The 12,473-nt window shown below is 43.7% G+C and overlaps 1 protein-coding gene across 2 annotated transcripts in view; it reads right to left on the bottom strand.

Moving 5' to 3' along the window:
* The window catches only part of LOC138267339 (inactive hydroxysteroid dehydrogenase-like protein 1), a 380,706-nt gene that overhangs the window by 175,449 nt on the left and 192,784 nt on the right, over positions 1 to 12,473 (bottom strand). Inside the window, exons 1-2 of one of the 2 annotated variants that reach the window (XM_069216226.1) lie at positions 6,586 to 6,735; positions 3,271 to 3,497 (exon numbers count right to left, since the gene is read on the bottom strand). In XM_069216226.1, the coding sequence (XP_069072327.1) occupies positions 3,271 to 3,484 (214 nt within the window). In that variant the 5' untranslated portion in view covers positions 3,485 to 3,497; positions 6,586 to 6,735. Of the gene's footprint in view, positions 1 to 3,270; positions 3,498 to 6,585; positions 6,736 to 12,473 lie in introns of those variants that run through there. The other variant, XM_069216225.1, reaches the window with a different exon arrangement.

Raw genomic sequence — 12,473 nt, forward strand, 5'->3', positions numbered from 1 at the left:
ATATTACTAGTTCCTTCCATCTCAGTTTCCAACTCATGCAATGTCGTGAGTAAGTCCATATCCCCTATTACCAACGTCTATGACACTTGGTCGGTCAGTGTTGTATTCAATTTGTTGCTCAAAATGTTCTTCAAAAGATACCACTTAGATCATTTCAATTTAATTTTCTTATATATTTGAAAACGCCAACCCTGGTTTTAATATGATCAAATCTCTGGAGAGGACAGAAGCATAGTCACAGAAATAAAATCTGTTTCTTAGATTCCGGCCCTTCTTCTTTGTGGTAGTGAACTCCCATGAAACCTGTTGGTTTTTTCTCAACAGTCTGTATTGATCTAAAAAAGTGGTTGATTTTTTACTATTGTCACTACCTGATGTAGCATCCGAGGTCACAGAAGTGTCTGTTTCATTACCTGTGTTATTATTTTTGTCATCCATAGGCATTCTTTCACTCATTTGTTCAGGATTATTCTTTGTCAGTTTTCCAATCTCTGCATCATATTCACGATTATATGTTAGGGTTCTGCCTCTGGCATGATCATCACAGTCCCTTTGAAATTTAAATTGTTTTCTCATCTTTATATCATCTTCATGTATAATTAATCTCTTAGCCATCTCTGTTTTGTATTTTTCAATTTTCTCTTGTTCTGGTCTCTCCTTCAATTTATTTTTAAAGATTTGATGTTAGCCAATAATCTCTCCCTATCCATCCCCGCATACTTAATCAAGATCTCCAATATTCTCTTTGAATTTAAGGCTAGATTTTCAGCCCATTCTTCAAGCATTTGCGGATTAGGTGTTTCATATGAGGGCATAATGTGGATTCTCAGGCCTTTTGGGACCGTCCCATTGTCCACATAATTCTGAAGTGACATGGCTTTCCATCATTTTGATATGTCAGCTCTATTTAATGTTTCAAACTTTTTTTAGTTTATCCCATAGACCCTGTGTATTATTACCATGTTTCAACTGTCTTTCTTCCCCTACATGACTTATTGCAAACAAAGCCTGTGCAGCTGCTCTCATATTGTCACTTTCTTCCATCTTCCGCTACCGTATATACTTCAATTTCATCAACCAGATCTAATTCGAAGGATCCCTATCCTTTTCACCCCCTGGCCACAGTGGGCAAGTTCCCCCTGCCGGTATCTGCTGTGTATAGTGAGTTTACTTTTGTAACTTTCACCACGCATTGTATATCTGTATTGTAAACAATGTAGAATGTAGTTTCCATTGGAGGAGATGGGAAAATGACGTTTCATTTACATTTAGCCAGACTGTAGTGTCAATTATACGTAACTTACACTGACCACCAACAAAGAGACAAAGACCTTGGGAAAAGAAACCCGTCTGGGTGGTGACTCGTGCGTGTCCCCCAACCCGCTCTGGGCCCCCCCACACAATAATGACAGCACCCCCCCAACCCCCAGGACTCACCTCTCGGCTGCAGTGTACTTTTTCTGCTCTGGCTGCATTTATTACCTCATATCACTACGTTGTTTCTGATTCTTCATTATCCGTCCCCATAGATGTAGCTCTGATTATTATAGTGCTTTATTGGAGTATGAGGAATAGTGGGGTGAAGATGATTTACTACGTGTAGTAGTGTTCTGATATGATAATAATCATGAGACTTTAATTCTATATATGACGATTGACCGCCTTACCATTTATATGTTCAAATTTGAAAATGTGTTGTTTTTTTCTTGATATACTAGATGCATGGTGTTCAAATGTATTTATAGGCTGGTACAGATTTCAGTAACAGAATACGAATGAATTGGTTAAAGGTCGCTACTCAAAATATATTATCTGCTACTTATATTTGCATTTTACAAATCCAATATGGCGTCAATTTACACTTGTTGTTATTGGTCCTTTTTTATGTTTCCCACAAGTATATGTCACGGCATATACGGTGCACAGGTCATGTGATCAAGGCCGGATAGCCGGCCGAAACGCATCATTTTGAAGTAAACTTCTATCACTTTCCACTTGAGTGAGCGCTTTCTCTTTGTGTATGTTTAGACATTATTTGCTGGTGTGTTCCACTGGCTTACGCTCCACCCCCCTTGGGTAGCGGGCCAGTCTGGAGCAAAGATTGTTCTCTCTCACTCTCTCTCTCTCTCTCTATATATATATATATATATTTTTTTTTTTAAATCTTTTTTACAATATTCTGTTATTCAGACAGTAAAAGAATGGGTGATTGTTCTATTGTGATAGAGTGACACAGTCAAATCAAGTTATTGTCATAGTGTTAAAATGATCATGGTTCTATTGTGAAGCTGTTGAACATGCCTATTGTCGTATTGTGATAGTGTGCCATAGTACCATATTTTTATTTTGGCAGTATAGACCTGTCAGCTGTGTTATAGTGATACAGTGAAAATGGCAAATGTTTAACAGTAGTGATTTGTAGAGATGTGCATCTCTGTGCTTGGTTCCACCAGTTGTTTCTAGCAATATATTACTCAATATTTTGGTAGTGTATATGAAAAGAATGTACATTTTATAATTCCAAAGATGACATTTTTGACTTGATATTCTGGTTTCACAGTATTATTGTTCTTCATATACTGTCATACATCCCCTTATACATATCACAAATCAAGGCCAAATAGGCAGAAATTATTATGTAGAGGTTTACTTTTTCATTTGGCCCAGAGTGTATAGCCAGAAGGATTCTTTTGGAGTGGGATTGGCTAGTTTGCATTTTATTTGCCCTCTTCCATAAAGGTACAGCAAAGTACAAATAAAGAGATGAAATGATGGTGTACAATGGCATAGACAATGTTCCTTAAAAGGCTAATATATTGCGGCACTGACACCAGTACAAACCATATATTACAGATTAGTTGATGAACCTTCAGATAGATTGTGTGATGTGGCCATTCCAATACAACACAAACCAACAACTCATTTCCCTTGAAAAGGCACCAGATCTGGGAGCCACATGGGGAAAAACATGTGTTGGATTTGGCTTTTTTGGAATCAAAACTCCATTGGAGAAGATTAATAAAAGTACCACCATAATATCCTGCAGAAAAATAAATAGTGTTGCCTTTAATTCAGCAAGTGTCATTATTTGTTACTGCATTCTAATGCCTTTCTAAACATTTATTTACCTAAATGAAATAAGGGGGCCTACCTGTGGTTCATAAAAGTTTCAAGGCACTACAAATGTGTGTGTTTTAAATTAATTTAGTGATTTAAGTGTGGAATACTAAGTGTTAGGACCAATTGCCTCTCCTACATTAAATAGCTTACCTGTAACTACAGCCCAAGCTCCATATTTTTGGACAAAATCAATCTGTCTGAATAGACGTGAGGTACAATGGACTCTTAACAGGTTATACATTTCACACAGGAAGCCAATGCTTCTTCTTGCTGTGTACCAGGCTCCAATCAGTGCCAGAGGTTTCATGTAGCTGTCACAGTAAAATGTGATGTTTTGATGTAGGAGCAGCAGAGGAAAAGGCATGACTGTCAGTGTCCTGCAAAGGTAAAACAAATATTAGAATTAAAAAGTCTTCACCTCAGTACCTAACTTCAGATGGTTTAGGGGAAGATGGATGCAATAATACCTATAAAAATGGTATGAGTCAGATACAAAACAACTGCAGAGGAATGAACGTCCGACACGTTTCCAAATGGTGGTGTAAATACGAGTATCAAATAACCAGCAAAGTGAGTGAGCCCGGCCCCCTAAGAGTTTAATGAAGTCCCCCTATTTACATTTTGAAAAGGATGACTCTAAATTGCTCATTTTACAAACAAATGTAAAAATACACTGGCAAAAAGTCATAGGCTATGAAGAGGCTCCCATTAAATATGCACACACAATAACATCAGGCAAATGCCACTAGCAACAAGAAATTGATTTCACATCAGCAATCAGTGCCACCATAGTCAGCAAATGTTATTCCTTACTAATCACTTTGCAAATGTTTCAGAATTGACTTCAATATTCAGTGTGCTATTTCAAATGTAGTTTCCTCTATCACTAGCCATTTATGGGAAAGTACAAAAATTAAGTGGCAACTCAAGCATTCAGAACTGTATATGGCCAAAATCAGCAAGGACAATAAAATATTTCAAAAGCAATTCTAAAGAGGATTTGATATTGATAATAAAATAATATCTGTAACTGGTAGGCTGCATATGAAATCCCTCTCCTGACATTTGCGCCAGTAACAACTGGTACTTCTACCAGAAGTTAGGGGTATGTGAAATTAGTGTAATGTGTTACCACCTGGTCCCAAAATGTTGATCCTCCATAACATCAAAGTGCTCCCTCCAAAAGTGGGGTTGAGCCAGCCCGGTATTGTCAATCATACCAGGTGAGGTCTCAATAATGTAGGCTGTCACATAAAAAAATTTGGGTGATTTTTCCTCAAAAAGAGGATTCCTCTTGAGAGCACAAAAAGGGATAGCATAGTAGACTTCCTCCTATTTGGTATTTACTGTTGATTCCCCGGGGTAACTTTCCTCACTCCCTCTTTTTGATGTTGATTTTCCCTGCCATCTTCTGCTCACTCACGCCTTGGTCCTCTTGTATGTATGATCAGACAACTCACTTGTTTCACACTCATCACCATTAATGCCTGGCTGCTCTATAAATAGCACTGTTTCCTCCTCACCTTCTTCAAACTCTCAGAAGGCCCTGAACGGCAAGTCCATTTTCCTTTAAATAGTTTTTTTTTTTAATACTCAGCATGTGTACTTCTCCCATATTGCTAGCAAGCAGCATTCTTTTAGCATTCTGATTCAAACAGAACGTATAAGGAACATCACTATCCTGGGGCCGGATGAAGTCCACCTACTTACTATTATCCTTTGAGATTTACCATTACCGCCATCTACACACAGATTTTCAATCACTGACTGATATATAAATGCCATACTGACTTGACACAGACTGCATTAGGAGATTCATAATTCTGCCGCAGGATGAATTTTGCCTTCCTTTCACAAGTCCTTTAGGACATATTTTAGCTTTTCACCCAAGTGAGCCCAGAAAAAGTTCCAAGCTTACTAGCTATAGTGGGGGAAACATATGTTGGCTAAGTTGAATCGACTTCAAAGAATAAATCACTGGAATCAAGAGAGGAAAACTATTGGTCAAAAGATGCTGTAAGATCAGTTAAGGAATGTATGGATTCAAACTATTATATGTGAAAGTATGCGGTATGTTGTATACTTTTTGTTGGACGATGTTCTAAAAAACCTAACCATTCACGTTTCCCAAAGAAATTTTGCGCATGATGCTCACTCTTTCAGTTAAAAAGACTTAAAGATATAAATCATAAAATTACTATTCATTGGGTTTATCAATATCAAATGTTGTCTCGTCTTTTTTTTCATGTTGTTAGGGTCATCTCCTACCTATATTTTTTCTGGCTACCTCAACCACGCCCACCATGGGCATTTGCATTTTCTGAATACTGCCCCTATAACAAAAAAAATACTTGACTATATTATAATCTTGTAAACCCATCAAGGGTACATTTATGTTATACTTTCAAACTCCTGCCTTAACAAACTTTCAAAAGGTTCTTAAATAATTTTTTTTTTTTTTTTTGAGAAATGTTATTAACTTACTTGTCTGCGTCATACTTAATAAGCAGTAAAAAATCATATATGGTAAAGTTTACCCTCTTTAGACTATTTCCTGCCAAATCTCTCCCTGGTATAAAAAGGGAAAATTCCTAATCAAATTGAGAGATAATTCCAGCACCTCTGGCACTAACAGGATGATGAGATACAGAGGAAGATCCTAACACTCAGTAGTTTCAGAATTAAGGGTGTACGAGTTCTTGGTGGTCAGAGTGGCTCTATTTTTGTTCTACCAATGATGCCTTTTGTACTGCTGTACTAAAAGCTTTCTTGAAGCCCGATTTTGTGAGGCTTGCTTCTACGAAAGTATTTTCTGACAGAGCCCTCTGAGCCGAGGACTCGTCCCCTCTCTAGTGCACATTGTAGAGTCTTAGGGCTGTGAGCATCAGGTCCCCATACCCTGGGGCAGACTAAATGCAATCATTTTGGAAGGTGTTAAGGCATGGTCTTCAACGGTTGACAGAATATGAGAAGGCAGTTGAATGTTGTATGCTGATGAATATAGATGTTAACTACAAGCTCCTTGTGTGGTGTGTTCTTGTGTACGCTCCCGGGCTGGAGAGAATGCGACAACTGGGGAAGAGTAGGGGATACATGCCCCAAAGAAACAAGACTGCTCTTGCTGATAGTTTGCAAGAAAATAGCAAACTGCTCGTGTGAGCCATGTGCGCCAAGGCTGGTACGAAGAAGCCTGCTGTTGGCGTATGTGGAGTGCAAGCTCCAGTCCAGCCCATACAAGGCCTCATGGAGACCTTGAAGGCAAAGAGAGAAGTGCAGTTGGAAAAGCCCGCCAAGACTGGCAGGCCAGGATGTGAGAACATAGTGTTGCGCCCCAACGCTGAGCCATCCTTCACACAAAGAAAATGCTAAAGGCAGTGACAACCAGGTACAACATAAAAGTCAGCAACAACCAGATATAATGCTAGAAGACAGCAACAAAAGGTAAGAGTAGTAAGATTTACTCACCAGCCTTACAACCTCAAATCGGGCACGGTGACCCGAGAGCAAACACCGGGGTTGTACTTGCAATGTTGTTGGTCCTCGGAGAAGCCTTCGAAGACAGAGAAAGTTGCCAGCCAGTGGCCTTTAGTATTGCTCAAAACATCTGCAAGATACCGAAGGCTCACCGTAGCTGCAGAAAAAGATGTGAAGTACAGTGCTGCCTCATTTTGAAATATTTGCCACCTCCACAAAGACAAAAAGTAACCTCAACTGCAACAGATAGAAACTAAACAAAGTCGATCTTCATCAAGTTCATCCTGCAAGGATAACTCAAAGTCATCCTTGAGTCACAGCGAAGAGGGTGAATGTGCAATGATCAAGTCTAAAAAAAGAACGGCATGCACATGTGGGCCTTATCTCATGTAAAGAGGACAAAGGAACAACAAAAACAAGTGAGTTAACAAAACAAAAGAACTCTTATGGACGTTGCCCCAAGATCAAACTAAAAGTCAAGGATTTTCCCATAATCATTTTAATTGACAGTAGTGCACCAATCAACATAATGCCAGTTGGCCAATTTAGCAGTTTGACGCATGTACCGCAACTCACAGCAACTGATACAAAGGTTCTGCTTTGAAACCATTGCGAAGTTTAGGATCGTTCGTAGAAACCTTAGGGCACAAGAATATGTTTGTGCAGGCTCCAATCCATGTTCTTTATGGTACTCGATCTAGTGCGTGTCTACTTACTTTTGCAACCACTGCTAACATGGGACTGATACGTATAAATTACAACCTAAATATGCAATCTGAAAATGAGAGTCGGTTCCGGTCTTTGTTTCAAGATCCAGGAAGGCTCAAAACGATGAAGGTGCACCTCACCCTTAATGAAGACATCCGGTCTGTTGAACCACGACATCACAGGATAGCATTTCATCTATAAGAAGCGGTTGAGAAGGAACTAGAAGCCTTTCTAAAACACATCATCAAGCACTCCACTGGGGGCTTGGCCAAGATGGCGACCGGAGCGGCAGCATAGCCTGCAGCTCCGATCCCGGCCAACTAAAATCGCCTGTTAACAGGCGATCCCCGATCCTTGTTGGCAGATCGCATGTCTCCCCACTGACCTGGTGCCTCTGGCGGTGCCCCGGACGCGGTCGGACACATGAGCGATCGAGGAGGCCGAGCAGAGGAGCGCTTGGATCAAATCAGACCGGGTTGAGGTGAGGCCTACGGCGCGCCCGCAAACCTTTGCAGACGATAGTGCCTTCTATTAACGTGGAAGCCGCAAGCGGGCTCCAGCTGTCCGGTGCCGCTCCACTTGGACGTGGGGGTGCTGTGGCCCAGTCCGGGTCGGGGACGGAGCTGCGCAGCTGTGTGGGGGTGCCGGACACCACAAGCGTCCTGTCGGTACCGCCGGTCCTGTGGATGGGCGCGCCCCCTCGCACAGACTGACGGGGCCAGCTGCGCATAGGAGGAGGACAGCGCGGAGGCGCTGCGCTGCATCGTTGCATCACAGGGCACAGGATTAGTTGATAACTAAGGAATAACTGGGGCCCTGGCTTGAGCGAGTGTGGCCTTGGACTCCTGTGCTGCTTGGCCCTACAAGGAGAGACGAGACATCTGTCACTATTAAGGACAAAGTTCACCCCCAACGAAAGCGGGGCAACAGAAAAAGTGCCTGGTGACACCACTTGCCCCGGCAGGTGTGGTTGTGATTTACATCCTGTGGTCTGCATTCACCACTACATGCCTGAGAGGTACACAGTGGAACAAAGTATATGTACATGGAGGGGGGGACCTGTTGCTGTCGCAGGAGGTCAGTTGCCTGGGCGCTGTATGACCTCTTTCCCGCGTCATTAATCTTAAGGGATGGATTTCAGGTGGTTTTGGTCAGAAAACCCTCCCCTGGCACTCTCTTCCACTATTGTAGGGGCCAAATGGGCAAACCAAAGATAGCGAAGGCACCCTCTGGCCATGGACGCTCCAGATGCCCCAACCAAGGACTATTCAGGCGTTGCGGCAGATGGAGCTCACTCTGCGCAACCATACTTCGCAGTTTGAGAGAGTGTTGCAGGCCATTGTGGATACCAAAACCACCCTGGAATCAAAGATTGGAGAAGTACTGACGGATGTCGGGCTACTCAGGACCGACCATCGCGCACTGGTAGACCGGGTCTCAGATGCGGAAAAGGACCTGGTTGAGTTGGTCCCAATGGTCAGAACACTACAGGAAAAGGTGCTGCATCTGTCGACAGAGGTGGAAGGGCTGAAACGCTGAGCCGAAGATGCCGAAGGTAGATAGAGACGGAACAACATCCGCCTGGTCGGGTTCCCAGAGAGAGCTGAGGGCCCTAATGCTGAACTGTTTGTAGAAAAATGGCTGGCGGAGACTGTTTTACGGGACAAAATCCCGAAATTCTTCTAGATTGAACGGGCCCACAGAGTCTCGGGCAGACCACCCCCGCCAGGAGCACATCCTCGCCCCATGATAGCCAGGTTACTTAATTATCGGGATAGAGACCTAATACTGCAACTGTTTTGCAGGTCAGGCCCGTGGCAATTTGAGAATGCATCAATCACAGCCTATCCAGACTTCACCGCGGAAGTCCAGAACTTGGTTCCTTCAACCAGGTAAAGGAGCGCCTTCATGAACACATCATTAAATATGTGCTCTTGTTCCCTGCCAAACTACGTGTACAGGATATCTTTACCTCTCCAGAAGATGCCTGGACCTGGCTTCACGCCAAGGGTCTAGCCCGGTCCGCACGTTCAGAAAACACGGAGGAGGGATGGTCATCCCCGAAGGAGAAACGCAAGCGCCGGCCGCTCTCAAAGATCAAGCTAACTCTGGAGCAAGTGGCGGAGGAGCGCTCTCGTCTGCTACGAGAGACGACACGATTTGTGGCCGACCCTCCAGTGGAGACGTTGGATCAAGGTGACACCAGACCTGATCATGAAACCCATTCTGACTCTGCAGACTCCCTCTCAGGTCTGCTCCTCACCCCGCGTTTGGCAGATGACATTTGAATCGCACTAATATTTAGTTGACCGAGGATGTACCGAGACCCTGGACTTTCCACGTAGGTGCCATTGTTGATCTGATGGAGACGGGTTGAGTGCGTCCAACAGTAGGGCTGGGAACTTGCACCCCTAAAGCTGGCCTACATCATCCGCGCCCCATTCCATATGGACCTGTTCGACTTTATGCCTGCTTGCAGGATCTGTTTTGCTTTTGCACATTCAGTGCTACTGTTTATTATTGTTGTTGTTGTTGTTGTTTCTTTTATTATTTTTCAATGGGATTTTCCATCTGTTTTCACATGGGTTTGTTACATCAATGCCACACATCACACTTATCCTAGTGGGTAGCGAGCACGCTGTGGGCTCTCGGGAGCGAACGCGTCGAGGGTGGGTTGCTCCGGATGCTCTTTGGGGTCATCATGGGCTACGATCCCTGCGCTCCCCCACCAATTTACCTCCCCGCATTTCCATGACAATACAAGGACAAACGCATACTCCAAGATATAATGTGCTTACATGGAATGTGAGGGGGATGGCGAACCCACGCAGGCGACAGCGCATACACGCATACTTAAAACGTCACCGGGTGCATTTTGCCATCCTTCAAGAAACACACCTGTCAGATGCCACTCTGGATAAAACATAGACAAATTGGAAGGGACAATTGTTAGGCACGGTATCCTCGTCCTTTGCCCATGGGGTAGCGATCTGGAACGCTCCGGGGGTGCCCTATGTGGTCATTCACACACGGATTGATCCCGATGGCCGATAGGTGGTGGTGGAGGGAAGCCTGGATGGTGCGCCACTGGCACTAGTGGCACTGTATGCTCCCAATACTAATCAACACAGCTTTTTACACACATTATCAACAGGACTGCTTCGTGGTCCAGCAGTGGACAGAATTTGGGGTAGAGACTTTAACTGTATCATGGACATTCACATGGAAAGGTCCTTTCCACCACTTTCAACTGCCCGAGCAGTCGTACCTCGCACAAGCTGGGAGCCTGGAAGTCGAAAAACTGCCTGTGTGATGTTTGGCAACTGGGAAATCCGATACAGCGTGAATATTCCTTTTACTCCCCCATCCATATTCTGCACACCAGGATAGACATGCTTCTCACATCACCGGCTGTAATACACAAGATCCATGCGTCGGATTACCTGGCTCACACTATATCAGACCATAGCCCACTGCACGCGGTACTGGGTTGGGGTAGACCGCGCACACGGATCCCCACATGGCACCTGCATGTAGAAGCACTATCTGACCCCCCCTTCTGTGCTGAACTTGCCCAGTGCTTATCCACTTATTTCTCTATGAATGACAATACAGCGTCTAACCGTGCAATTGAATGGGATATCAACAAGGTGGTGGTACGGGGCCACTGCATGGCTGCCTCGGTGGGGGTCCAGCGGGTGTTGATAAGGGAGTTTGCAGGGGTGGATTCCCGGCTGCGCGAGGCGGAGATCGCAGTAGCAAGTAATGCAATGCCAGTAGAGGAGCTACAGTCGCTGAGGGCAAGCTACAGAGAAGCGGCCACCAGACTGAGCAAACATGATTATAGACACTCTATGACACGTAAATATGTGGAGGGAGATAGGGCAGGTCGCTTGGTATGGGCATGTCCCCCACTAGCCACAGGCTGGCAACGTATTACTGACACCATAGCCGATATTACTGATCATATTCTAAATATGGAACCAGAATCATGCCTGCTAGGCATGCGCCGCCGTGCCAAAGGGGATAAACAGTTACACAGATTTATCGATTTGGCCTTCATAGTGTTTAAGCGCTTAATAGCGACTCACTGGAAGGCTCCACATACTCTGGGATACACCAACTGGTTGTGTGACCTGCTAAAATGCTCCTACGCAGAGGCACACACACTACGTCAACTACAATACAGAGGATTAGCCCAGGGAGGGTCTGAAATTTGGGACACTTTTATTGTTACCATGGAAGCCAAGAATGATACTCCCCCACCTTGAACTATATGTATGTCTCATGGTATTGGACAGACAAATGATTCCCCCCTATCCATGGGTTGATTTCGCCTTGATAGAAGTCACCTACATGTCTTGTCTGCCACGCTGTATGGGGTAAAAGTAGACGCCGCACATATGGGACAGTACTTATGATATTGCCCTCCCGTAAAGGAGCTCGCCATGTCGAGACCAGAGTGTTCCCCGATTGACTAATTCCCTCACAATGTTTAGGGATACAAAATGGGTTACCAATGGGTCTCCAATGTATGTATACATATATACATAAATAAATGCATTACCATGTCCCTTGTTTAGAGCATGGTTAAATCTTACCGCCCACACGAAACATAACCACAGCGATTCATACTAATGTAGCACAGTTCTTTGGCATATTCCCACACCGTATTTACATGTTTGTTTTACTGTATAATTAATATATACATGTACATGTCCACTCCCCAGGGTGGCCGGCTGATCTGTCAAATTTCACCATGTTCAATAAACAGATTTGAAGAAAAAAAATCAAGCACTCCCCTGATGTTGCACATAGTGGTGGTGCCAATAAAGGACAGTGGAGGTGCAGTGCACATCTGTGCATGGACATGCACCAAGACAACAAAGCAATTGAGAGAGACAGAGACATCCTGGTCCACACATTGCAGATTAGATCATGCAGCTAAATCTAGCCGTTTTCTCCCATCTTGACCTAACAAAGATTACCATCAACTCAAACTATAAGAAAACTGCAGGCACATTACCACTTTTTTGACTCATGTTGGTTTGTTCAGAAACAAAAGATTGCACTTTGGAGTGTCATCTGCTACAGAAATATTCTAAGATGCTATACGTAAAATTATTCAACCTGTTACACGTGCCTTCAATTACAATGATGATATACTGGTG

The sequence above is a fragment of the Pleurodeles waltl genome, chromosome 12 (genome assembly GCF_031143425.1).
Source record: "Pleurodeles waltl isolate 20211129_DDA chromosome 12, aPleWal1.hap1.20221129, whole genome shotgun sequence".
In the NCBI taxonomy this organism is placed as follows: Eukaryota; Metazoa; Chordata; class Amphibia; order Caudata; family Salamandridae; genus Pleurodeles; species Pleurodeles waltl.